The sequence below is a fragment of the Pinus tabuliformis genome, chromosome 6 (assembly GCF_031772625.1).
Source record: "Pinus tabuliformis cultivar Carrire ecotype Pingquan chromosome 6, CPIR1, whole genome shotgun sequence".
Taxonomy (NCBI): domain Eukaryota; kingdom Viridiplantae; phylum Streptophyta; class Pinopsida; order Pinales; family Pinaceae; genus Pinus; species Pinus tabuliformis.
Genome location: NC_142292.1, coordinates 683659818 through 683684956, shown reverse-complemented (window position 1 = coordinate 683684956; position 25139 = coordinate 683659818). Strand labels below are relative to the sequence as shown.

Sequence of the window (25139 nt, the reverse complement as noted above, 5' to 3'; positions counted from 1 at the left end):
TCTCTGCCCCTCAGCTGCAAGATCTCCCCAATCGATTTTCCTCTTGAGAACTTCTCACCTTAGAAAATCGATTTCCTCAATCTCTCTTTGTGTATTTCCAAATGAACCCCAAGCCTCCATTTTATATTTTTCCCGTTGAGTCTTCAACGACCGAGATTAAATCTCTAATCAACGGCTAGGATTAAAACATGACTTGATCTTCCTTCTAGATCATTCTCACCCATATTTTGATTAATACCCATTAATATTTTAATTTCCCTAAGTTTAGACTTAGGAACTCCATTAAAAATATTAATTGTTTTAATAAAATACAATCCGGGTGGAATATCACCAAACGGTTTCTGGGTTCATTAGAACTCATGTGCCTTAGCCTCTCCACCAATTTTCAAGGTTAGAACTCTTTCGATGCTACCAAAAACTAACAACTCTAACTTAGGGAAATGGCTTAATTAATCTGAATTAATTGAGGTAAATTGATTTTCCTCTAGTGACTTCTAGAAAACTCATTTGATGGGGTCAAGATGATCTTAGCCATTGATTGAGATTAGATCGTGGTTGCTGATTGCTCAAAGAGAGATTATAAGAAGAAATCGATGGGAATTTGGAGAATATATCAGAGACACATATTTGTAGTGATAGCAAAGGCACAATAATAGCATGAGGGCACCAACAGATTGACATCAACATTGATTGAAGACAGAGTTGTTGGAGATAATTCTTCATAGCGATTTCCAGTTTCTTAGAGCTAGAGGGAGGCCGATTTTATCTGCAGAGAGGACAAGTTTCCCAGCGGTGTGAATTGCTTTAGAGAGGTGGAGTTGCCGGGGTAGGGAGAAATTTTCCAGAGTAATCAATTTGCACAGGAGAAGTTGAGTTTTCCAGGAGAAGTTGAATTCCAGAGGAGGTCGAGTTTATTTCTAGCTAGTGCGAGTTTGCTAGGTCCACACGTGTGGACCAGTTCGATGGTCTAGAGGAGGGCCAAATTGGATTAGAGGGGCCAAGTTGTCTCCAGGAAGCCAAATTGACTTGCAGAAGTGAATGAAATAATATTCCAGAGGTTTGCTAATTTATAACAAACAATTGTAATTTTTCAATCATTGAATTTTGTTGAAGAATAAATAAAATACTCATCTACAGAATTGGTTTTCCTCACATTGGGGTTTTTCCAAGAACATTTGTCCAAAAATATCGTTGTTTAGTATTTGTGTGTGTGTGCAATATTTTCTTAGTTCTTGTGGTTTATTTAATTTTCTATGAAGTTGCAGTAGTGTTTTATTCAATATTTGTCGCAGACATATTGCAGAAGACAAATAATCTTTTCTGTTAGATGAATAATAACTAGTAACTGTAAGAATGTTAGAAATTTCACACACTTATAGATTGATGGCCAAATTTGGGAAATGTTACTCCCCTTAGGTGTTGAAAACACCTATTAGGGTTGTTGACCTAATCATCCCTAATATAATTGAGGTAACTTGTTTACATGTCTTGATCTAGTTAGACATTTGAAGGTGAGTTTTGTGTGAAGTATTCTTGTTCCCCTAACATTAGGTATGGTCTACTATGATGCCTTTATGGTTATTTTCCCTAATGATTAATGATTTTGATTGATCTTGAGAGGGCTTTTTCAAGTGATGCTATCATAGTAGCAAAGACCCCTTGAGAGTTGATCATTATCCCATTCAACAACACTCCAAGAGGTCATTGTACCTAGTCCAAAAAGCAGTTCTAACCTTGATGATGCAATGTTGCCCATCCAAAGATGAGCGCTGGGCTATGGGATGGTTTCAAATGGTGCTTGACTCTCATGAGTACCCATAGGAGCTGGAAGACCGAGCCATTGATGGCTTAGTGTTGGATTTATTGATGATGAGCCTTGACAGACCCAAGATGTCCCCAGGTTGGCCTTGGCAATGTTTGATGGGATTTGCTTTTTTTGGAGCCCCACTGATGATGGTTATCCTTGAGATGACAGGGGAGGGCTTGTACATCAATGGTAGACCCCAAGGCTTGAGCGTGATGGTGTCACATCACCTGTTTTGCCCCTAGAAGGGTGACGTAGGGCACATTGATGATCAAATCTTAGTTTTGGAGTTATTTATGGTGACATAACCATATACCTTGAGCTTTTCCTTGGAGTATGGAGCACTCATGATCCACTTGTCACTTGATTGTGGCATATTGAGCGTTTTTGGAGGATGATGTCATAGTGGAGGACATAATTTGCCCACACATGTAGGCCTTTTTGGCATTTATTGTTATGTTTTTGAGCTAGATTGAGGTTGGCATGTAACCTCACACTTGTTGAGCACTCAAACAAACTTGTTTTAGGGCTTGCCAAAATTAGTGGAAATAAGTAAATTTAGTCCTCATATAAATAGAGGAAGCCTTACTCCACCTTTCGATCATCACACATTCATTCACTCTTCTCTTCAAAAGAGTGCAAATTAGTCTCCTCTGTCTACTTGGGTGGAAATGTGATCTTTCTATAGTGTGAGTTCTCTTGGAGATGAATTTTTGCATGGAGATGTTTCCCTGGGATTGAATGAAGTGTTTCTACTGGATAATTTTGTAAGTTTAATGGAGAATTTCTATATTTTGCATAATATATGTGTAGTGGGGTTTTTATTTTGTGCCATGATTAAATGCTAAATCTATGTTGAAATCTTGCTCCTTTAAGGAAACTCTGAGTGTGCATTCCTCAAAATTATATTCTCCCCTCATAAGGAAAATCACTAGGATTTTAAAAGTCGATGTACTAGTCATCCCCCCTTACTCCAACAAGGCCGTTCTCATTGAACTTTGCCATAGAAGACTCCACCTGACCAAGCCTATTTAGGCCAAGGCACTAGTCATTAAAGTGTTGGTCAACCATCTTAATTATTAAAACTTTCTCCTTTTCTTTCTTTTTCCTAGATACCTAGTGTTAGGGCGAGGCTTTTATGAAGAAAATTGCTGAAAAGTAAATTTGTGTTTGATGTTTATGGTTCTTAAATTAGGAAATGCATTAATAAAAATATAATAGCAAAATTTAGTATTATTGCATCCTAAACCATTCCCTTTAGGGCTGATGTCATCATTTATTTGTTGTTTATGCATGTTTTCGGCCATAAAATGCCATTGAAAACCTTAAATCCTTAGTATTTATTTGAAGGTCTTGCCTCCTTTGTTAATTACTCTTTGAAAGGCCTTTTCCTTTGCTTTTTATATGGTATTGTTTTCCCTATCACTGAAAATCTGCAAAACCTTAACTCATAACAACCCTCTATAGGTCTAGGAATAGAGTACTTGAACCTTGACATAATATACTTCGGCCTTCTGGGCTCTGCCAATACTATATCCCATTTAGTAGACATGATATCAATCACCTTGAGCCATTATCATTGAATATCCTTTAGGTGAGTTTAGGGAAGCCTCTCTTGTGGTCAAATACCACTAAAGAATAGGAGAAAGGTTGTTGAGATGACAATGGAAACCCTTTCTCTTGTTGCCCTAAGGTCTGGTTCTTCCTAGTGGGGCTTTGCACTACTCCTGCTAGATTTTGTAGCAACATTTTTGGTGTGTTTCCAACGAGTAGTTGAGTCCACCTTGTCGAAATCTGAAATCTATGCTTCAAGTCATATTGATAAAAACATCTCAAAGCCTATGTTAGAACTTCTCATTTGGCGACTCCTTAGCCAATTCCCCTTCTTTAATCCTTGGTAGTGGGTCAAGAGGAGTTATTCCTCTTAAAAAGAGAAGAAATCCTTGTAAGACCATTACCTCTTCCTCTTCCCCTATAATTTCCCCTTCCCATGTAGTTAAGAACCTCTTCAGTAGTCCTCCCACCTCAACCACAATGGCCAAGCCAAGGCTTAATACTGCAATCAAGCCCTTGGATGTCAGTTCCTTTCAGGGGGCTTCCCACAAACTTCATGAGAAGTACAAAGAATGGTTGTCCAAGCTCAACAAGATTGATGCAATCACGTTTGAAAAACATATGGATGAATTTTACTAGTGTGTGTGTGGAAGGATCACTGAGGAAGATGTAGTCATGATGTTGTTTGTCATCTCCTTAGAAGGAAATGCTAGAGATTGTTACCCAGATTTGCTCATAGGGGGGCTTAAAAACTAGGACCAACTCCATGAGCCATTTAAGAAGAGATGGGCCACCGTGAAGGAAGCCATGCAACTCTTGGCCAGGTTCTAGGAAGCTAAAAATACTGATAATGTTGTGTCAAGGATTTCACTCAAAGGGTCGAAAAATTATTCAAATAAGTGCCTAAGCTATATAAAGCTACTGAGTAGACTATCCTCGCCTTATATGTTGATGCTTTCTTTAGACACATATCTTATGCTCTAAAATATAACTACCCTCAAAGCCTTGCGCAAGCCAAGGCCTTTGCTATAACCATAGAACTTAATATAACCACATCTAAAATTGATTTTCTTTCATATCCCACATCCAAAGTGGAGGTTAAGTCTAAGCTAGCTGCCCAGGTTGACCCCACCTTGCAAGCCTTTGTGCATAAATTTGACAAAATTGCTAATGAGTTGATGCAGAGGCAAATGGCAATGATGAATAAGTTGACTCTCTTAGGTTGGCAAAGAGGGTCTCGCCAAAATTATCCTTCCAAGCCTCAATTCAATTACGATAGAGTTCCTAAAAGAAACCTTAGTAGTGGCAGTGCCTAATACCTTTTGCCCCATTAACATGATCAATCAAGAGGGATATTCTTGATGTCGAACATGTAATGAATTCTATTGTGAAGAGGAATAACCTTATAATTAGGCTAGAGAGGAGGATAGTCCGAAGCAATGTTGCACGAAACGCCCCCTGGATCTAAAGAGGGATCTGCGTCACGTATGGATTCGTGGGGGATCTGCCGCCAGATCTGCAGTTCGAAAATATGGAACTGCGGATCGTGTCGGCAAACATGGTTCCTGGAATTTCGGAACCTTGTCGACCCAATTCGCAGTTCCAGATTTCCGAACCGCGAATCCACCTCGAACCCATAGTGGATCAGGCACGGATTCGTACAGATCCTGAGCGGATCCGATGCTTGACAGGTGGTTCCGTGGTGACCGACCCAAAAAACTTATTTTTTTTCTCTAACTTGAGTTGGGGGTGGGTTTAGGTTGAGTTAGGGAAATGATAGATGGGGATAAAGCTCATTTCCCCCTCTCATTTCCTCACTCTTGTATTTTTGGAGAGCTTGGAGAAGAGAGGCTTGAGGAGAGCTTGGAGGAGTGAAGGAGGAGGAGCTAGGAGTAGTGAAGGAGGAGGAGCTTGGAGGAGTAAAGAAGGGCTTCCATCTACAAGAGTTAAAGAGGTAAGTGCAAACCCCAAACTCCCTCATTTTTCTGTCATTGTTGTTTGTATTTTTTCTCCTCCCTCTCCTACTCTTTCCCATTCTTTCTTCTTGCTCATTTCATTGCAGGTTGTCCATCTATATTCATATTCCAAAATGGTGTTCTTTTGGCTTCTATGTATCATTCCACTTTTGGTTTTCATGATGGCAAGGGGGAGTAGGAATAGAAGGGAAGAAGAACAAGAGGATAGTGGTCCCCATATGAGTGACCCAATGTATGATGAGGAGGAAGGGTTTGAAGAGGAAGGGGATGAAGAGGACACTGAAATGCTAGAGGGGAAGCTGCATTGACACCCTTGTGGAATTTTGTGACCAAACTTGTGTTGATTTTGGGTAGCATCAGATGTGCTCTAGCCTTGAAAATTGGCGGAGAGGCTAAAGCACATGAGATATCCAAGACCCAGAAATCGTTTGGATAAATTCCACCTGGATGAGGAGTTATCAAAATAATTAATATTTTTAATGGGTTCCTAAGTCTAAACTTAGGAAAATAAAAATATTAATGTGTATTAATAAAATATGGGTGAGAAAGTTCTAAGTGACGAGGATCAAGCTAGTTCTAATCTTAGCCATTGATTAGGGACTTAATCTCGGCCGTTGATTCGTCAACAGGAAAAGTATAAGAGGAGGCTTGAGGGTCAGTTGAAGATACACCAAGTGATCAAAGAATTCGATTTTCTAGGGCGAGGTTTGCTGAGGAAATCAAGTTAGTGATCAGAGTTGCAGTGAGGGGCAATTCAGCAAGGGATTTTCATCCAAGGTTGAAGAATACATAGCAGAGAGGCAGCACAGTGCCGGGAGAGACAGCGCAAGCCCTAGAAGGGCTGACGCAGAGGCCGAAGAGCTGACACAAAGGACATAGAAGGCTGATGCAGGTGACGCAAAAGCCGTAGAGGCTGATGTTGGGCCTCAGAGGTAGCGCTAGGGAGATTCTGTGGGGTAGACTGGGAGCAGATCAACAGATTCTGAGCCGGGAGAGGGTGACACAACTCTTGGAGGAGTGATGCAATTCCAGAACAGTGCTTGGAGTAGCTTTCGCTGTCTAGCATAGGGAACAACCGAAGTCGCTGTGGGGTTTGATCATCGTTTGCTGATTTGTTGGAATATCTGTCTCTGGATAGAGGTACTATTGCCGAGGATATTCTCTGTTGGGCGAGCCATTTCTGGAACCCTAGTTGTATTCACGAAATCTGCTTAATAATACAAACCCTCTATATGCTGCACCGATTTTCCCGAATTGGGATTTTTTCGAGGACGATTGTCCAAAAATAACGGTGTCCCTTGTGTTATTGTCTTTGTTTATTTCAGTGCATGATATGTATATTTGTGAAGGCTGCAATAGTGTTTACTTTGATGTTTATGCAATTAAATAACTTGTTAATGTAAAGAACAAGTAGGAGATTGTAAACTAGTAATTGCAGTAGGGGTTTCTGATGTGTTAGATTCAGGAATTTTTACATGGTATCAGAGTGATTGCAGATCATAGGTGATTGAAGACACCAACCAAGAAATCTGAGAATTTGCAGTAGAGAAGCAGCTTTCCCGAGAGACAATGTTGTTCTAGAGCTAAAGAGGCAAGAGGAGGAATGACGCAGTGCAGAGAGTGTGATGCAGAGGCTCACGCAGTGCCTGCGTTAGCATTCTGAGCCGGGAAAGGAAGACGCAGTAGCTGGGAGGAGCCCATGCAGTAGCTGCGTCAGCCATCAGGGCTAGCGCAGAGGCAGAGGAGGGCAGATCAGGCTCACACAGAGCCACGTCATCCTTCTGAGCCAGGAAGGATTGACGCAGTTGGCTGGGAGGAGCAGATTCAGCCCACGCAAAGATTGCGTAGAGCTTGAAGGGCTCAGATTCTTTGAGTTGCCAGGGCTAAGGGAGTTGTGCAGATTTTGATTTGTGGAGCTGGTGGGACGATGTTTCTGTCGATGCAAAACAATGTCTAAGGAGACTGAACCAAGGTAGAGGGAAGCACTACCTCGACATATTTCTAGCCAAGAAATATAGATCCGGGTTGCAACGGCAAAGGAGGATTGGAGAGGAGTGATTCGATGATTGGACGAAGGATTTTCGAGATGGAAATCAGGACTCAGAGGGAGTCTAAAGAAGAGGAATAGAGATGGCAGTGAATGGATTGAGGATCGGGATAGATTGGATAGGGCTTCCAATTTTGTCATCTGGAAGGCCAGGATCCTGGAAATCCTGGATAAACATCGCATCAAGGACTATGCCTTGAAAACAGTGGTTGTCCCAGTTGACCTTGATGCTAATGAAAAGTATGAGGAGACCTGGGCGAAGGCGAAATGCATGATCCTATACAGGGTCAAGGATCATGTAATACCACATATTGCTGAGAAGACAACAACAAGGGAGATGTGGGAGACCCTGACCACCTTATACCAGGGCTCTTCCGTGCAATGAAAGATGTTATTGGAGAATCAACTGAGGTCATACCAGATGCAGAAAGGGGAGGAGATAGGTCCATTCCTTCTCAGGTTGCAAGGGATTCACGACTAGCTTACTTCCGTGGGGTCTACACCGGATCCAAAGTTCATGGTAAGGACTACCCTAAATGCAATTTTCGAGGAGTGGGAGACATTTTTCCAAAGAATTTTGGGCAGAGCGACTCTCCCCAGTTGGGAGGAGATGTGGGCAGCTCTTCGACAAGAAGAGCTCAAGAGATTGACCAAGGCGGGGAGTAGCGGTAAGGGAGTTCGAATCAAGGAGGAGGAGGAGGATGCAGCTCTCGCATCAATGGGACAACAGGGGGTACAAAAGAGGAAGAAGAAAGACATCTCCAAGGTCAAGTGCTTCAACTATGGGGAGATGGGACATTATGCCTCTCAGTGCCCCAAGAAGAAAGGCAAGGGAGAATCTTCTGACTCAAAGGTTGCTCCAGCAAAGGCGGAGAAGGATGTCAAGACTGATGATGATTGTGCCATGAGTGCTCATGCGCCTCTAGAGAAGAGGTGGGAAGACTTGGAGTTGTAGTCGAGAGGACTATAGAAGGGGGGCAGGATCCTTGAGGTGCCCAAACTCTTGGATCACATACGGCTATGGGAGCCCTTAAAGACAGTAGCATGATGACAGGTGTCGAGTGGAGCAAGGTGTGATGGAGCGACAAGGCAGTGCTAGAGTGCAAAAGTTTGTAGCAGCGTAGTGGAGGTTGTAGCAGTGCGAGAGGAGGTTGTAGCAGTGTGAGAGGCACAGAAGAGGTTGCAGTAGCACAGTGGCAACAGAGGTAGCTTTAGCATCATGAGGCTTCCAGACTGACTAGGATGTCAGTGTTTGGGTGAAGTCAATTACTTACTTCTCGGTAACTGAGTTGTAGTGCAGCAGTTAGCAGTGGCAGTGCTATGGGCAGCATGAGGCAACATTTTGAGAAGGAGCTGCAGTACAGATGTAGCCATGTCATGGGCAGTAGTACAGGAAGCAACAGTGCAGTGGATGTGGGGCAGCAGACCAAGCATTAGCACAGTGGAACGATGCAGAGGATCAATGTGATGCTTCTATGGTGAAGCATTGCTAGAGCACATTCCTCGCTATGAGGGAGTGTTGATTTTGGGTAGCATCAGATGTGCTCTAGCCTTGAAAATTGGTGGAGAGGCTAAAGCACATGAGATCTCCAAGACCTAGAAATCGTTTGGAGAAATTCCACCCGAATGAGGAGTTATTAAAATAATTAATATTTTTAATGGGTTCCTAAGTCTAAACTTAGGAAAATAAAAATATTAATGTGTATTAATAAAATATGGGCGAGAAAGTTCTAAGTGACGAGGATCAAGCTAGTTCTAATCTTAGTCATTGATTAGGGACTTAATCTCGGCCGTTGATTCGTCAATAGGAAAAGTATAAGTTGAGGCTTGAGGATCAGTTGAAGACACACCAAGTGATCAAAGAATTCAATTTTTTGGGGCGAGGTTTACTGAGGAAATCGAGTTAGTGATCAGAGTTGCAGTGAGGGGCAGTTCAACAAGGGATATTCATCCAAAGCTGAAGAATACGTAACAGAGAGGTAGTGCAGGCCCTAGAAGGGCTAAGGCAGAGGTTGAAGAGCTGACGCAGAGGATGCAAAAGGCTGACGCAGAAGCCATAGAGGCTGACGCTGGGCCTCAGAGGCAGCGCTGGGGAGATTTTGTGGGGCAGACTGCGAGCAGATTAGCAGATTTTGAGCCGGGAGAGGGTGACGCAACTCCTCGAGGAGTGACGAAGTTCCAGAGCAGTGCTTGGAGCAGCTGGGAACAACCGGAGTTGCTGTGGGGTTTGATCATCCATTTGCTGATTTGCCGGAATATCTATGTTCGGATAGAGGTACTATTGCCGAGGATATTCTCTGTTGGGTGAGCCATTTCTGGCACCCTAGTTGTATTCACAAAATTTGCTTAATAATACAAACCCTCTATACGCTGCACTGATTTCCCGTTGGGATTTTTCCGAGGATGATTGTCCAAAAATAACGGTGTCCCTTGTGTTATTGTCTTTGTTTATTTCAATGCATGATATGTATATTTGTGAAGGCTGCAATAGTGTTTACTTTGATGTTTATGTAATTAAATAACTTGTTAATGTAAAGAACAAGTAGGAGATTGTAAACTGGTAATTGCAGTAGGGGTTTCTGATGTGTTAGATTCAGGAATTTTCAAAACTGGAAGGGGGAAAAGGTGGTGGAAGCTACAAGTGTTTGTGCCGTCATGGTTATCATGGAGGAAAACCATGTAGTGGTTCATATACCTGTGTGAGGAGTTTGTGGGGTGTTGGACAGTGATGACAAAAAGGGTGCCGTGTGGATAGCAATTTGCCCAAAGGTTTCAGCTGAACAAAGAAGAAAATACATCCAAATAGAGGAGGTTGCACAACAGAAAAACAAGAAACAAAAAACTCATTCTGAATCAAGTGCAACCTCTAGATTTGGTAGCTCATCTCCTCATGGTACTTTTGCAACCTCTGGAAGTAGAAGAACAATAGGGGATTTCCTAAATGTTGTTGGGAGGGATGATGTGGATGGAAAGATAGTTTGGATTCTTTGTGCTTGCTGTGTATCATTCAATATGCTTTTCTCTCCCAATTGGGATGATATGGTTAAGGCCATCAATGAAGCCCCAAAAGGATACAAGAGCCCCAACTATGAGAAAGCTAGAACAATGTTATTAGAAAGAGAAAAAGCAAAGGTTCAAAGAGCTTTGACACGTTTTACAAATGAGTGGGTGGATTGTTGGGTATCTATTGTATCAGAGGGGTGGACAAATGTTAAAAACCAACATTTGATAAATGTTCTTGGTGTTTCTTCTAGTGGTGCAGTGTTTATTACATGTGATGACTCCTCCTCCATCAATGCAACTTCCCAAAACATTGCAAATCTCCTTTTGCAATCAATCAAAGATGTTGGTCCTAATAATGTGGTTCAAGTGATCACTGATAAAGCAACAAATTGTAAGGCAGCATGAAAATTATTGAGCATACTCATCCACAAATCTTTTTCTTTGGGTGCTTGGTGCACACATTCAACCTTTTGATGCATGATATTGTGAAGCATAAAGAATGTGGATGGATTAAAGAGCTTACAAGAGAGGGAAGCAACTCATTAAATTTATCATAGGGCATACAAGGGTAAACTAATTTTATGGCACTTACTCCAAGTTGCAGTTGTTTAAATTTGCAAAAACAAGATTTGGGCAGCTAGTGAAGGTGAGACAAGATTTAACTAACATGGTGATCTCTGAATCACGGGAAGACATTAACACTGATAGAGATGGTGCTAATGTAGCCATGGACACTATTCTTGACAGTTGGTCACAGATTAAATATGTTTTGCAATTCACCAAACCAATTTATTACATGATTAAGTTTGCAGATTGAGATCGGTTTATAATTGGGGAGGTGTATGAGAAAATGGATAGCATGTTGGGGCAGATTAAAGACATTGTTGAGCCTAGAGATATCACGTTGTACAATTATATTCGTGGAGAGGTGGAAAAACTATGGGATATGCTAAACATTCCATTGCAAGCCTTCGTATATGTTCTGACACCTAAATACTATCATCCATCATGACTTTCAACACCAACACCTGGGGGTGGGGGGTGGAGAAGGAGAAAACCACAGCTAGATCTAGAGGTTCTAAATGGTTATATGAAAGCATTTGATAAATTAGTCCTTGATGAGGAGGAGTCTGCCATTCTACGGAAACATTTTAGCAAATATATGCTTATCACTGGTCCATTTGGGAGCATGCATGCAATTAGAGATCGAGATAATTTATCTTCTCTTGAGTGGTGGAACATGCATGGAGTTGCTACTCCACTTCTACAAACTTTGGCATTGCGGGTGCTATCATAGGTGGTAAACACTTCTTCTGCAGAGAGGTGTTGGAGCTCTTATTCTTTCATCCATAGTGTTAAAAGGAACAGGTTAAGTTTAGACCGGGCATAGAGCTTGGTTTATGTTCACTACAACTTGTGATTGTTGTCCCATTATTGTGATGATGCAAAGACTAATAAAGACCTTAAGTTTTGGGACAAAATTCTAAGGATCCCAATTTGGAGGATGGAGTGTTGCGATTAGAGAAAATGGAGGATGCTCTTATCCAAGATGATGATGATCGAGTTGAGATGCCACCATCTAAGGATCCCAATTTGGAGGATGGAGTGTTGCGATTAGAGAAAATGGAGGATGCTCTTATCCAAGACGATGATTATCGAGTTGAGATGCCACCCCCATCCGATCCCTTGGTTCCCAGGTTCCATGCTTCAACAACAACAGTAGGGCCTTCATCTTCATCAGTTCCACTGCCACAACTTCTAGAGTCACCATCTTCACCATCTTCTTCATTGCCGCCATGTGGAGGCTCACGTCATCTTCGTGGTGGAAGGAGAGATTAGTAGACATATTCACAATTTACTACTTTTGTCATAGATTAGACTTGTAGTCTTGTTGTGAATTTGAACTTTTTTGTCTTACTCTTCCTAGTTCATTGTGTGTACTTAAGTCTTGGTGGTGGCCAAGTGGCCTATTTTGTAAACATTATTATTTGAATTTTGGACATGACTCATGTTGACGGTTGCTCACTTGCTAGATAAATTACTTGAATGTTTGATGATTTTATCTTCTAAATGTTTTATGTTTTATGATATGCTTAAAAATTGATGTATGTATGTAATTGCTAGAATCTAGATGGTTGATGCTTGAATAATTAATCATTGATGTACAATGAAATCATGGATGCCATATCTATCTTGATTTATGTAAAAATGTGTATGTTTTCATGTCTTCTACAACTAATTTGGTATTTGAGATGTTTTTTTTAATATAAGTGCAAAAAAATAATATATATATATATATATATATATATATATATATATATATAGTAGACGCTTCCGAGACGCTTCACTTCCTAGATTTTTGGGAAATGACGCTTCTATGTCCCTGCTTTGTGCAACATTGTTCCAGAGCATTTAAATTTAATCAATGACTCCACACCTTTCACTACCTTGCTTGATGTAACTTCATCCCTTTCTTAACAACAACATGAAGGGTCAACGGAAGAACCTAATAAAGAACGTAAAGGGCTTATTAATGTTGTTGAATTGAGAGATAGGTTTAAAGGGTTGCATTATACCAGCAAGAATAATGAGCGAAGCCACCTCAATGCAAGTAGTAGTGTTGCTCCCTTGAAGAGTGTTAATGCACCTTTTCTTTCTAGTAAGAATAATCCCAAGATCAATTCGTCTAGTGCCTATAATGGAGTATCATTATATGTGGAATTGGAGAGTGTCCTCACTAAGGTAAATGTACCTATCCCACTCCTAAAGCTTGCTAAACTTGAACCTCAAAGGGGTCAAGCAAAAAAAATCCTTAACTTAGATAGGGAACTTGAGGAGCTTCCTATAATATTGCAAAACATGTGTTTTGACCGAAAGAATGGAGGGCATGCACCTTTTTTGTTGTCCCTAGTAATTAATAATCTTATATTATACAATTGTATTGTTGATTCTGGAGCTTCTGCTAATCTTATGCCTTTGAGAGTTATGAATCAATTGGAGTTGCAAATTACTAGGTCTTATAGGAATGTGTGTGGCTTTTACTCAAAGTCTTTCTTTGTGCATGGTTTAATTAAGGATGTTGAAGTTCCTTAAGTTGCTTATAAATACATATTTGTGTTAATGGATGTAGTAGTCATAGATGTCCCTGATGTTGGGGCATGCTCTTATCAAGGAAATGGTCAAAATCTATTGGTGGGCATCTACATATGGATTTATCCTATGCTATAATACCCACCATTGATGGACGACCATTCATCTTGTACCGAGAGCCACACATGGCTAAGCATGTTTAAGATATTGATCCTTTTCCTTTCCCTAGACATCTTGGCAAGAAAGAAGGAAACTCCAATCCTTTAAACTTGCAAGTTGAGTGGAAGCATTTTGAGCCTAGGATCCTTGAGAGATAGAAGACAGTTGAGGAAAATGGAGGAGATGTGTGTTAAGTAAACCCAATGGCCGCCTCCAAAACCAAAAGAAAAAAATACAAAAATAATAAAAAGAAACGATGGGTTGAAAAACAAGGAAAAGATTTCCAAGTTGGAGATTTGGTTCTTGTTCATAATGATCCTCATCTTACATAGCCATCTTGGATAGGGAGTCCTTGTCATCACCAGTGTGGCAAGTGCCTCACCTCTTTTAGTGGAACCTGATGCTATCCATTTATAGATAGTTGCATTACACTTGCATGTTTTGCATTCTTGTGTGTGCAACCTTCCTTTGATATTTGATCATGCTGATGTGTTTGTATGGTTGTCAGATATCATGTATATTTTAGCTAGCATTTTATTTTAGCATTTTTCCCCTATATCATAAGGGTGACGATCAACACCTTGCTTAGTTGCTATCAACAAGTTTTGAGTGTACAAGTAATAGGTCTACGAGCCTAGGGGTTGTTGGAGTTCTCATGTGCTCCTCATTTGAGCACATGGATCATGCGCTCTATGATGAGCACACGTGTGATTTCTTTTCACTTAAATTTATTGATTTATAGACGTTTCTCCCCATTTTAGGCGGTCTCTGAGTTGGAGCTAAATGTTACCCACCAAAAATTGGGTAACCCATAGGAGAAGATTTTTCTACTCTTTTGACAACCAACCAACCAACCAACAACCCTATATGATCAACACATAACATGATGCCAATATCCACCACTTCTTGCCCCGGTCAGATTTTTGTCCCATCCATCATTACTTCCTGAAGCAAAGTGGGTCATCCATTTGTAAGTACCTCAAAGTTTAACCATTTTTGCAATCATGTGATTTCACTTAATGTTATGGGCATACTAATATATATCATAGGGCGAAAGCTGCATAATTGGCCGATCTCGACTGTATTCTTGTTACCTTACTTCACCTAGGAGGTTCATCTTTGATCCTAGTCAAGTAGGACATCGTTTGAGACCTCAAGGTATTAGGAAGGGCACTACTAGGGAAGCATAGATTGAAGTAGCACGTCCATGTTAATCCATAATTACTTCCTTTCATGTTTCCCCCTTATTCATCTTCATTCTTCGGGTTGGTGGTCATTATTCATTGGGATTGGTACCCTTCATCAACAACCTTGAGTCTAGGCTCAGAAACTTGGCCCTGAAGGTTGATGCAATGAAAAGAAAGTTAAAAGCAAAAAAAGGCACAATGAAAAAAATGTAAAATGCAAAAGATGGTTGGGACAATTATTTAGCATGTGGGCAAAATCCTAGCACGAGCTCTAGCCCCCTCATTAGGCATCGCTTAGTTCCTCAAGCATTTAATGTTTCATCAAAAGAGAGGAACTCTTGTAAGTACCAACCCTAATGAATGAGGAACTGCTTCATCTTAAAGGGTGATGGAAAATCTCAAAAGAAAGATTGGGATCCTAAGCTATGCACCCAAATAAAGAGAGATTATAAGAAGTAAAAGGCACATTAGAGGGGTGGAAACGTAGGCCGAGGAAAGGGGTATCCCATGCCTCCATGATTGCTCCCTCTTGACATCTATACGCTTAGGAATGTTGGACCCCCATTAGCTGGTCACATGGTTATGGCACCTACCCTGAAGTCTTTTCCATTCTGCAACCATCATTTTCACATGCACCTATGGATTGGTGGGCTAACCTAGGACATGTCACTCCCCTTGAGGGCTGGAAACACCTATTAGGGTTGATAAGTGGTAAGACCACTCGAAATGGAGGACATCATCAAACCTGTACATGACATTTATCCAGAAACTTATCAACATGTTTACGAGCTATGGAATATACATGCTCGATTATTATGGTTGCTGACCTAATCATCCCTAATATAAGTGAGATAACTTGTTTGTCACGTCTTGATCTAGTTAGACATTTGAAGGTGAGTTTTGTGTGAAGTATCCTTGTGCCCCTAACGTTAGGTATGGTTCATTATGATGCCTTGATGGTTATTTCCCCTAATGATTAATGATTTCACTTGATCTTGACAGGGTTTTGTTAGGTTATGTTATCACAACAGAAGAGACTCCTTGAGAGTTGATCTTCATCCCATTAAAAAACACTCCAAAAGGTCATTGTACCTAGTCCAAACAACAATTCTAACCTTGATGATGCATTATTTCCCCTCGAGAGATGAGCATTGCCCCTCTTTTTCCTAGATATCTACGGTTAGGGCTAGGGTTTTGTGAAGAAAATCGATAAAAAGTAAATTTATGTTTGAAGTTTATGGTCCTTAAATTAGGAAATGCATTAATAAGTAATGTAGAGAAAAATATAGCATTATTGCATCGTAAACAATCCCCTTTAGGGCTGATGTCATCACTTATTGGTTGTTTATGCATGTTTTCAGCCATAAAACTCCATTGGAAACCATAAATCCTTGGTATTTATTTGAAGGTCTTGCCTCCTTTGTTGATTATCTTTTGAAAGGATTTTTTCTTTGGCTGTGATATGGTATAGTTTGCCCTATCATTGAAAATATGCAAAACCTTGACTTATAACAACCCTTTAAGTGGTCTAGGAATAGGGTACTTGAACCTTGATATAGAATACTTAGGCATTTTGGGCTCCACTAGCAATATATCCCATTTAGTAGGCCTAATATAAATCACCTTGTGCCATCATCATTGAATATCCATTAGGTGAGTTGAGGGAAGCATCCTTTGTGGTCAAATACTAGTAAAGAGCAGGAGAAAGGTTGCAGAGGTGATAGTGGAAACCCTTTCTCTTTTTTCCCCAAGGTTTGGTTGGCCTAGTGAGGCTTTGCAATAGACCTGCTAGATTTTGTGGCAACAGGGACTAGTAAGATTCACCATGGTTTCGAAGCTTTAAGATAAATTTCCATCCTTAGAATTTTTCCTGTCCTCCAATCCTACCCAAGATGAAAGGAGCCAAAGATGAAGCCAAAGGGACCAACTATTGTCCAACCCAAAACAAGGTCCATGATTCCTAATACAGGGCCTCAACTGGAGTGATTGGTATTCGAGAGGAAGGACTATATAAATTATTAGGACAACCAACCTAGGCATTGGTGCCCAAGGAGAAGAAGTTGAAGGATATTTCAAAGGTCAAGTGCTTCATTTGTCATGATTTTGGACACAATGGCTCCTAGTGTCTTGAGAAGAAAGGAAAAGAAAGTAGCATGCATCAACATTGAATTTTGATGATGATGATGATGAGCATCCACCTTAGAAGAAGTCACAAATTTCAGAGAGGGAGTTGACAATCCTCAACAGTTTCATCCTTATCAAGAGATAAGTACTTCTAATCATATATTTCTCCCTTGATTATTATTATTACTTTTAGTTTTTGGTCAACCTCTTGTCTTGGTATTTTTTGGTTGGTTATAATTTTTCTTCCATGGCCTCGTGAATGAAGTTTGTAGAAAGGAAAAATAGATCCATTGTGGAGATTGCCAAAACTGATGATTCATGCAGCAGATGGTAGCATCGAGAAATACCAAGTGAGGTTTGTGACAAGAGGGTTCTCCCATACAGAGGGAGTGGACTACAAGAAGTTTTTTTCTCTAGTCGCCAAATGGTTAGTATTCAAAGAAGGAAATTGTACAAATTGTTAGGACATCTAGAACCGTGCTAGATGACCAGAAGAGCTTCTAGTTCTGAGGGAGCGAGCAATCAAGTAGAATGGAAGGAGCAACCTTCCAAGAGGATGTCATGAGTATTATCAGATGCTTAGAGACGGGAGGTCTCTAGGAGCAGTATACCTTCTATGAGGGGACCATGCTAGACAACTTGATATACTTCAATGATAGAGGGAGCATTGTTTGGCAAAGGGGGCAGCCAAGATTGCCATGACAGGAGGATCTGCTTCAGTATTAGAGGGAGCACCTAGTCAGGGTGACCAAAAAGCAACTGTGGTGATGGATCTAGTGAAGGAAGCTAGCCAGTTTATGGTTGAGCCAAGGCATGCAACAAAGCATGTGTTGAGGTACTTACATGGTATAGTTGGATATGGTTTGAGATATGTCTCAGGTGGTGAAGTGAGGCTGCAGGGATATACATGTTCAGATTGGGCCAAGAGTGCAAAGGACAAAAAGAGCACTTAAAGGTGGTTCTTTAGCTTGGGATTTGTTATGATATCCTAGTTGAGAAGCTGACTTTTGTTGCACTAAGTAGAGGCGAAGTATATCGCAATGAGTATCACAAGTTGTGAAGCAGTGTGGCTTCAGAAGCTTCTTGCAGGACTATTTGATCAGGTCACTTCATTCAAGACATGGTGCAGAAGGGAGCAGTGAAACTCTAGTACATATTCACAGATGAGTAGATTGCAGACATTGTCACCAAGCCACTATCTAGAGCGAAGTTTGTATGCTTTAAAGACAAGCTTGGCGTGAAGCCGAATGTCTCCCTCATTGACAGGGAGTGTTGATGTCTTTGTAGGATCATGTAGACCATCTCCTAAAAAGCCATGCTAATCTGGTTGGGTCATGTTGATTTGACCAGGGGTGAATGGCCCAGGGAAATTGCAAGATTGGACAGATCTTCTCCTGAAAAGCCATGAAGGACTTTGGTTGGGTCATGTTAATTTGACCAGAGGAGATTGATGTAATTCACCTGAGAAGCCATGAAGGACTTTGGATGGCCATGCTGATTTGGCCAGGGGTGAATGGTCTAGGGGAAGATTCTCTCCTGAGAAGCCATGAAGGATTGGCTGGGTCATGCTAATTTGACCAAAGGAGATTGATACATATACCTGAGGAGCCATGCTGATTTGGCTGGGCCATGTTGATTTGGCTAGGGATAAATGGCCCAGGATAGTTATATTGCCTACTCTACGATGGAGTGATCTATAGACGTGCATGTGAGGAGTCATATTGCAAACTCCTGGATGGAGTGATCTATAGACATGCATGTGAGGAGTCACATTACCTACTCCAAGATGGAGTGATCTATAGATGTGCATGTGAAAAGACACTACATCAACATAGCAAACTCATGAACTTTTCTTGTGGAGGAGAAATTTTAGCTAAGGATATCTATTTGCAGCCAAGGAGAATACCTCCCTTTCTAATTTGGAGTGTTGAATTTTTGTGTAGTGTTGGGAGGTATTCTCGCACGCCTAAGTTGGCCTAGAATAATTATGGAGAATTAAAATAAAAAAATGTTTTTGAGGTCTCCAAGTTGACCCAAAAAGACAAGTTGGCCTAACCAAATGAAAGGGTGTGTCCCTTGGTTATGTCACACCCATTTCAAGTATAAATAGAGGATGTGATGTCTCATTTTCTCCACCAATGAAGAAAAAGGACTCTTCTCTTGTGGAAGAGGGCAGCAAGGAGCTGCAACCAAGCATGAAGGAGACTAAGTTGAGAAGTTAAGGTTCTATGGTAAAAACCAAGGTTTGGAGGCTTGGTTAGAGGACGCAACAAGCTTATTGGAGGGTAGAAGTTCAAAAAAAGAGCTACAACAAGATACAGGGTAGGCCGCAGGGCCTGCCGCATACCTTGAAGATGTTGATTTTCTAGTAACAAGATAGACTCAAACAATTTTCAATCTGATAACTACTTCTAATGACACTGTTTTTCTTCTTAGAGCATTCAAATCATCAAGCAATTATACTTTGAAAATTTCAACCATAAAATTTAGAAGAGTAGCAAAGATCAAAATGAAACAATGATACAAGAGACACCAAAATTTTCTTGGGACAAAATCCCGCAAGGGGGAAAACCCGATAATATTTCATTATGAGAAATTGTTCAATTCATCCAATTTGTACATCTAATTTTCCAGTCAAAATTTCAACCTTTGACCACAATGAATGCGAAGTCGAAACCAACCAAAAGAGCAAGAAAAGTCAATGATATGCTCATTGGTCAAAGTTTGGTCAAGGGGCCGAATTTTGGCCTATAGCTGCTTGTCAAAGGGCTGAAATTCAGTCCTGCAATTCCACAGAGAAAGTTCATTCAAAACACAGAGTTTGACATGTGGTCAAACCTTAGTCAACGCCCAGAAGCATAAGTAGCAACTCGGTCAATGAATAGTCAAAGATCCACAAATTATTCTTCCTCCAATCCATAGTCAGCAACTCGGTCAATGAATAGTCAAAGATCCACAAATTATTCTTCCTCCAATCCATAGTCAGCAACTCGATCAAACAACAGAGAATCAATTCAAGTCAACGCTGGTCAATAAAAGTAAAACTATTTGGTCAACACAGAGAAATCTTCTTCTTCTTCGCACATGTGAGCAGATCTCCCTGCTAGATAGGTCGAATGATGAGTTGATGTGATGCCCAAATGAAGTCCAACAAATGTCAAAATATAGTAGACCAATCAAGTGGGTTTTGAACTTGGGTCAAACTGAAGTGGGGCCAACCTATCAAATTAGGGCCAACTAGGGAAGCAGAAAAATCAATAATTTCTCTTTTGACTTTGATGAAAATATTGACTATAGCTGCAATTTCTTAACACTCCCTCTTAGCCAGGGAGGTACTTTTCATTGACTTCAACAGATGTACAAATTTCATTATAAGGAAAGGTTGATAGCATCAAGTTCATCCCACAAGCCAAAACCAATGGCATCAAGGTCAGAACCCAACTGACCATGGGATCAATCAATATCGTTCATGAGGCCAAACTCTCCAACCATATGAAATGGTTTCTCAGTCAAGCACAATGAGCCAAGAGAGTACTCAAAATCAATCTTCCTGACCAAACCCACTGGTCTCTCAGTCAAACACAATGACTTAAGGAAGAGAATTCAAAATCAGTGTCCCTGACCAAACCCACTAGTCTCTCAGTCAAACACAATGACCTAAGGGATCACTCCAAGCCTCATAACCAAACTGCCCAACCATATTGGTTTCTCAGTCAATCTCAATGACCCAAGGGAGTAACTAGGACAATCTTCCCGACCATAAAGCATGGTCTCTCAGCTAAGCCCAAAGAAGAATGTCTGTCTCATGATGCTGTACAGTCAATGCTCTTTTCCTTCACCAAAGCTTTGATAACATGTTGATTTTCTAGTAACAAGATACACTAGAACAATTTTCTATCTGATAACTACTTCCAATGATACAATTTTTCTTCTTAGAGCATTCAAATCATCAAGCAGTTATACTTAGAAAATTTCAACCATAAAATTCAGTAGAGCAGCAGAGATCACAAAGAAACAATGATACAAGAGACACCAAAATTTTCTTGGGACAAAATCCCACAAGGGGGAAAACCCGGTAATCTTTCCTTATGAGAAATTGTTCAATTCATCGAATTTGTACATCTAATTTTCCTGTCAAAATTTCAACCTTTGATCACAATAAATGCCAAGCCTAAACAAGTCAAAAGAAAGAAAGTTCAATGATCTGCTCATGGGTCAAAGTTTGGTCAAAGGGCTGAATTATGGCTTGTAGCTGCTTGTCAAAGGGCTGAAAGTTGGTCCTGCGATTCCACAGAGAAAGTTCGGTCAAACCAGAGTTTGACCTGTGGTCAAACCTCAGGCAATGCCCAGAAACAGAAGCAGAAACTCAGTTAATAATAGTCAAAGATCCACAGAATATTCAACCTCCAATCCACAGTCAACAACTCGGTCAAACAGCAGAGAATCAAGTCAAGTCAATGCTGGTCAACATAAGTCAAACCAGCTGGTCAATGCAGAGAGAAATCTTCTTCTTCTTCTTCTTCACACATGTGAGCAGATCTCCTTGCTAGATAGGTTGAATTATGAGTTGATGTGATGCCCCAAATGAAGTCCAACGAATGCCAATATATAGTAGACCAATCAAGTGGGTTTTGACCTTGGGTCAAACCCCTTCATGAAGTGGGGCTGACCTATCAAAATAGGGCCGACTAGGGTAGCAGAAAAATCAATAATTTCTCTTTTGACTTTGATGATGAAAATACCGATCGCAGCTACAATTTCTCAACAGAAGAGGACAGGCCAAGGCCTGTTGGATGCTTACCGCACCTCGGAACATGGAGAGAGGGTTGTGGATAGCCTTAAACAGTTTGTTGTTGAATGCTGAAGGTGGCCATGGTCTAAGGGAGAAGACCAAGGGAAGAAAGGAAGTCTGTTAGGGTCTGTCATGGGCAAAGGAAAAGCTGACAGCAAGGTATACAAGGCTGGTTGCAAGGGACAATAGCAGCTGTATAAGATAGTGGGCTAAAGGAGCATGCCCAGGGCTGAAGTTTGACTACGTTTGACTGGTATTGTGACTTGGATATTGGCACATATTTCTAGACAAATTGTTGATTTGTAAACCTTGCTGAAGAATAATTTTCTCCTAAAGAAAAGAAGTTGGGTTTTCTCCCAAGCTTGGGTTTCCCACAGTAAAATTTGTTCTCTATTGTGCATGGATATATTTCTATGATCTTTACCATTTTCTTTGCATTTAATGTTGATAATTTCTGAAGTGTAATTATTCAATGATAATAGTGGCATACAAATACCGTTGGAAATCATCAGGAAGTAATTATATGGAAGAAATTGTATTCTACTCTACATCTTGTAGAAAATTCAACATTGACTTGTGACCTTCTGTTTACAATGGTGGTGAAATTTGCTGCAAAAATCTGTATGTACCCCTGCTGACAAGAGAGGTAACAAACCCTACCTTAAATTTTTGACTGCATCTTACAACTCTTTGGTAATGAATATGATGCTCTGTTTTATTTCGTGGTTGATGTTATTTGTTACAATTTGTTGATGACAGATTTTATGTTTTGAAACTTCAAGATTGATATTGTGGTTGATAATTAATCGTTCGATGACAATGTTATAACTTATAATGACTAGATGATTGATGTTACATGTGTACTAAATGGTTGATGCTTTAGTGATGATCATCATTAACCCAGTAGTTAAATCTATGTTTTCATGTTTTCTATAGCTGATTCGACATTCGACACTGCATGTTTTTTTTCATTTTTTTTATTAATATATATATATATATATATATATATATATATATATATATTACATAAAAACGCTCTGCTCCTAGAATCTTTTTGAATATTGTGGTTCATGCTCCTACTCCCCACTCACAATAGCCTTGGCTTGGACCAATGACTCGTACCAAGCTACCAGAGTTTACCATTTCTTGGTACAGTGCTGCTGAAAAGAATGCCTCCAAAAATGCAATTTGAACTTGCATTTCAGAGGGTAACAGGGGAATTGAAAAACAAAAATATTTCTGCTGTCAATTCAATGAAAGTTGAGACAAAGTATTTGTGGATTGATGGCATGGGTAGTTTGTATACAGTTAACTGATAATTTTACCGTGGATATTATTACTTATACGAGTTCATCTAATTATACTGTTGGTGAATACAAAGAAAGACATATCTTGTCATCCAAGGAAAGATATACCTGTACATAGGTCTGCATGGCTATACTTTGGAGAACTTCATAGCAATTTTGCATGGTTTTGTAAATTTGTTCTAGTAGCATATACAATTTCTGAAACCAAGTAGGCTTGTTAGTGGGAGGTGCATTCACTATTTCTTATTATCTGTTCTCCCTTTTTATTCTTCCTCCAGTTCTTTGTGCAAATTGCATTGGTCAATTAGTAGGGTACGAGGCAAATTTGTCTAATATAGAAAGAAGAAAGAATTTTTTTTAACGTCCACGAGGCTGAAAGATAGCCAATGGGACAGACTGCCTCACCATCTGATTTCTGCATTTGGCCCTTTTCCTATGTAACCCCACAATGAGTGCTCCCAACTTCTCAACAATACCCTCACTGAATAAATTATCCAAAGAGCTAGCTGTCGGAATATTTACGTAACTGTCCCTGCTGTCTCTGAAGGCCTCACATTCTAAAATGAAATGCTTCTCTATTTCCTCTTTTCTGGAAGTGCAAAAAATACATACTCTTTTTTGCCAAACTTCTTTTGGCCTTTTCCAGTGCCCTGTTTCACAACAGAGTTGATGCGAATTAGTTCTTAACTGAGCAATAAGAATTTTGGCTCACCAAATAATATTGGCCCCTATATACACTTTTTGATGATGGTTACGAGTGGGATTAAACTCTTGAATATTGTACTTTCTCTTTCTCCCTAGCTCTCTATCCCAAGTACGCTTGTGGAACTTATTGCGAGTATATGAGCTCAGATGCTGATTTATTGTTTTACTTTTTTTTTTTGCCTTTGACCATGTAAATTAGCTTACCTTTTCAGAATTAGTTTGTTACCACATAATTATTTTATTCTTGAAAGTAATTATATTTGTTATGATTTCACTGCTGACACCTTTTGTCTTTACGCCCATTCTTGCAGCTTTACCAACTGTGAACTTAGATCGATGGTTATTGCAGACAGAAGGTAAAAGTTAATGTTTTGCGGATCCTTTTTGTTGAGCTCTAATAATTCACAACAATAGCACTTCTACAGTTAATTTTTGTTTCACAGCACATAATTTTATGTGTCAACTACTCAAGAACTCAGAAACAGCTTAACTTGGATGTGAAATCATAGAAAGTTACTATAACAAGGTAATGAGTTGCCATGACCTTGTAGTTTGGCTTTCCTGCCAATTCTACAAATATGCCCCGGCTCCCCAGTTATAGGTTTCTTTTATAGCAAAAGGTTATGAGTCTCATGTTGCATTTGTGAGTTCAACTACTTTGTGACACTATATCCATGTTGTTTGCAGTGCAATTGGGACGGATTTACCCACAACAGACTATCCAGGAGGAATCCCTCGCGGTCCTGACATCCCTAGTGATTATGAAGATTTGGAGATATTGGAGAATGAAAAAACATTAGTTTCACTTTAAGACATAAAAATGTGGATTGGTAAATGTTTGCTCTGATTTCATTGGATGTCTTAGACATCAAACCAGAAACCTGGCTTATTTATCACGACTTAACTGAAGGTTGCCAATTCGGTAATTCTGAAACCTTTTTTATGAGTGGTCTGGCACATATCTTGATGCCTTTCCCATTATCGTTTTCTGAATTGACTTCTCAGGGTCATGGTACAAGTTTTCGGATATACAACATGAATAGTGCCTCTAAAATGACATTAAATACCATCAAGAATGACAGACTTCCAGCAAACCCATGTTTATTCCATATATTTGATTTAATTTGAGCAATCTTGATCACTGATCATCTATATTGGGTGTCAAAATTGTTTCTCTTGTCATGCAATAGGTGTTAAGAATTGCTGACATTTAAAATAAATGGTAAGCCAACATGGTTTGCTTAGGTTAGAATGCTTTTTGATTTTCACGATTATAATGGGCGGTGTTGATGATCTTTACTCCGTGAATTAATCTCAATCATAAATACTCAAGTTATTCTACTAACGACGCATGTCTCGGATTTAAATTAATCATAAACATCATGTTTTGC

General features: G+C 40.0%; 1 protein-coding gene across 1 annotated transcript in view; it reads left to right on the top strand.

Annotated features, from left to right (window-relative positions):
• The window catches only part of LOC149260500 (phosphoglycerate mutase-like protein 1), a 222288-nt gene extending 197388 nt beyond the window's left edge, over positions 1 to 24900 (top strand). The window contains exons 9-10 of the mRNA XM_089420763.1: positions 24060 to 24104; positions 24436 to 24900. Coding sequence (XP_089276889.1) covers positions 24060 to 24104; positions 24436 to 24559 — 169 coding nt within the window. The 3' untranslated portion in view covers positions 24560 to 24900. The remainder of the gene's footprint in view (positions 1 to 24059; positions 24105 to 24435) is intronic.
• Positions 24901 to 25139: the final 239 nt, after the last annotated feature.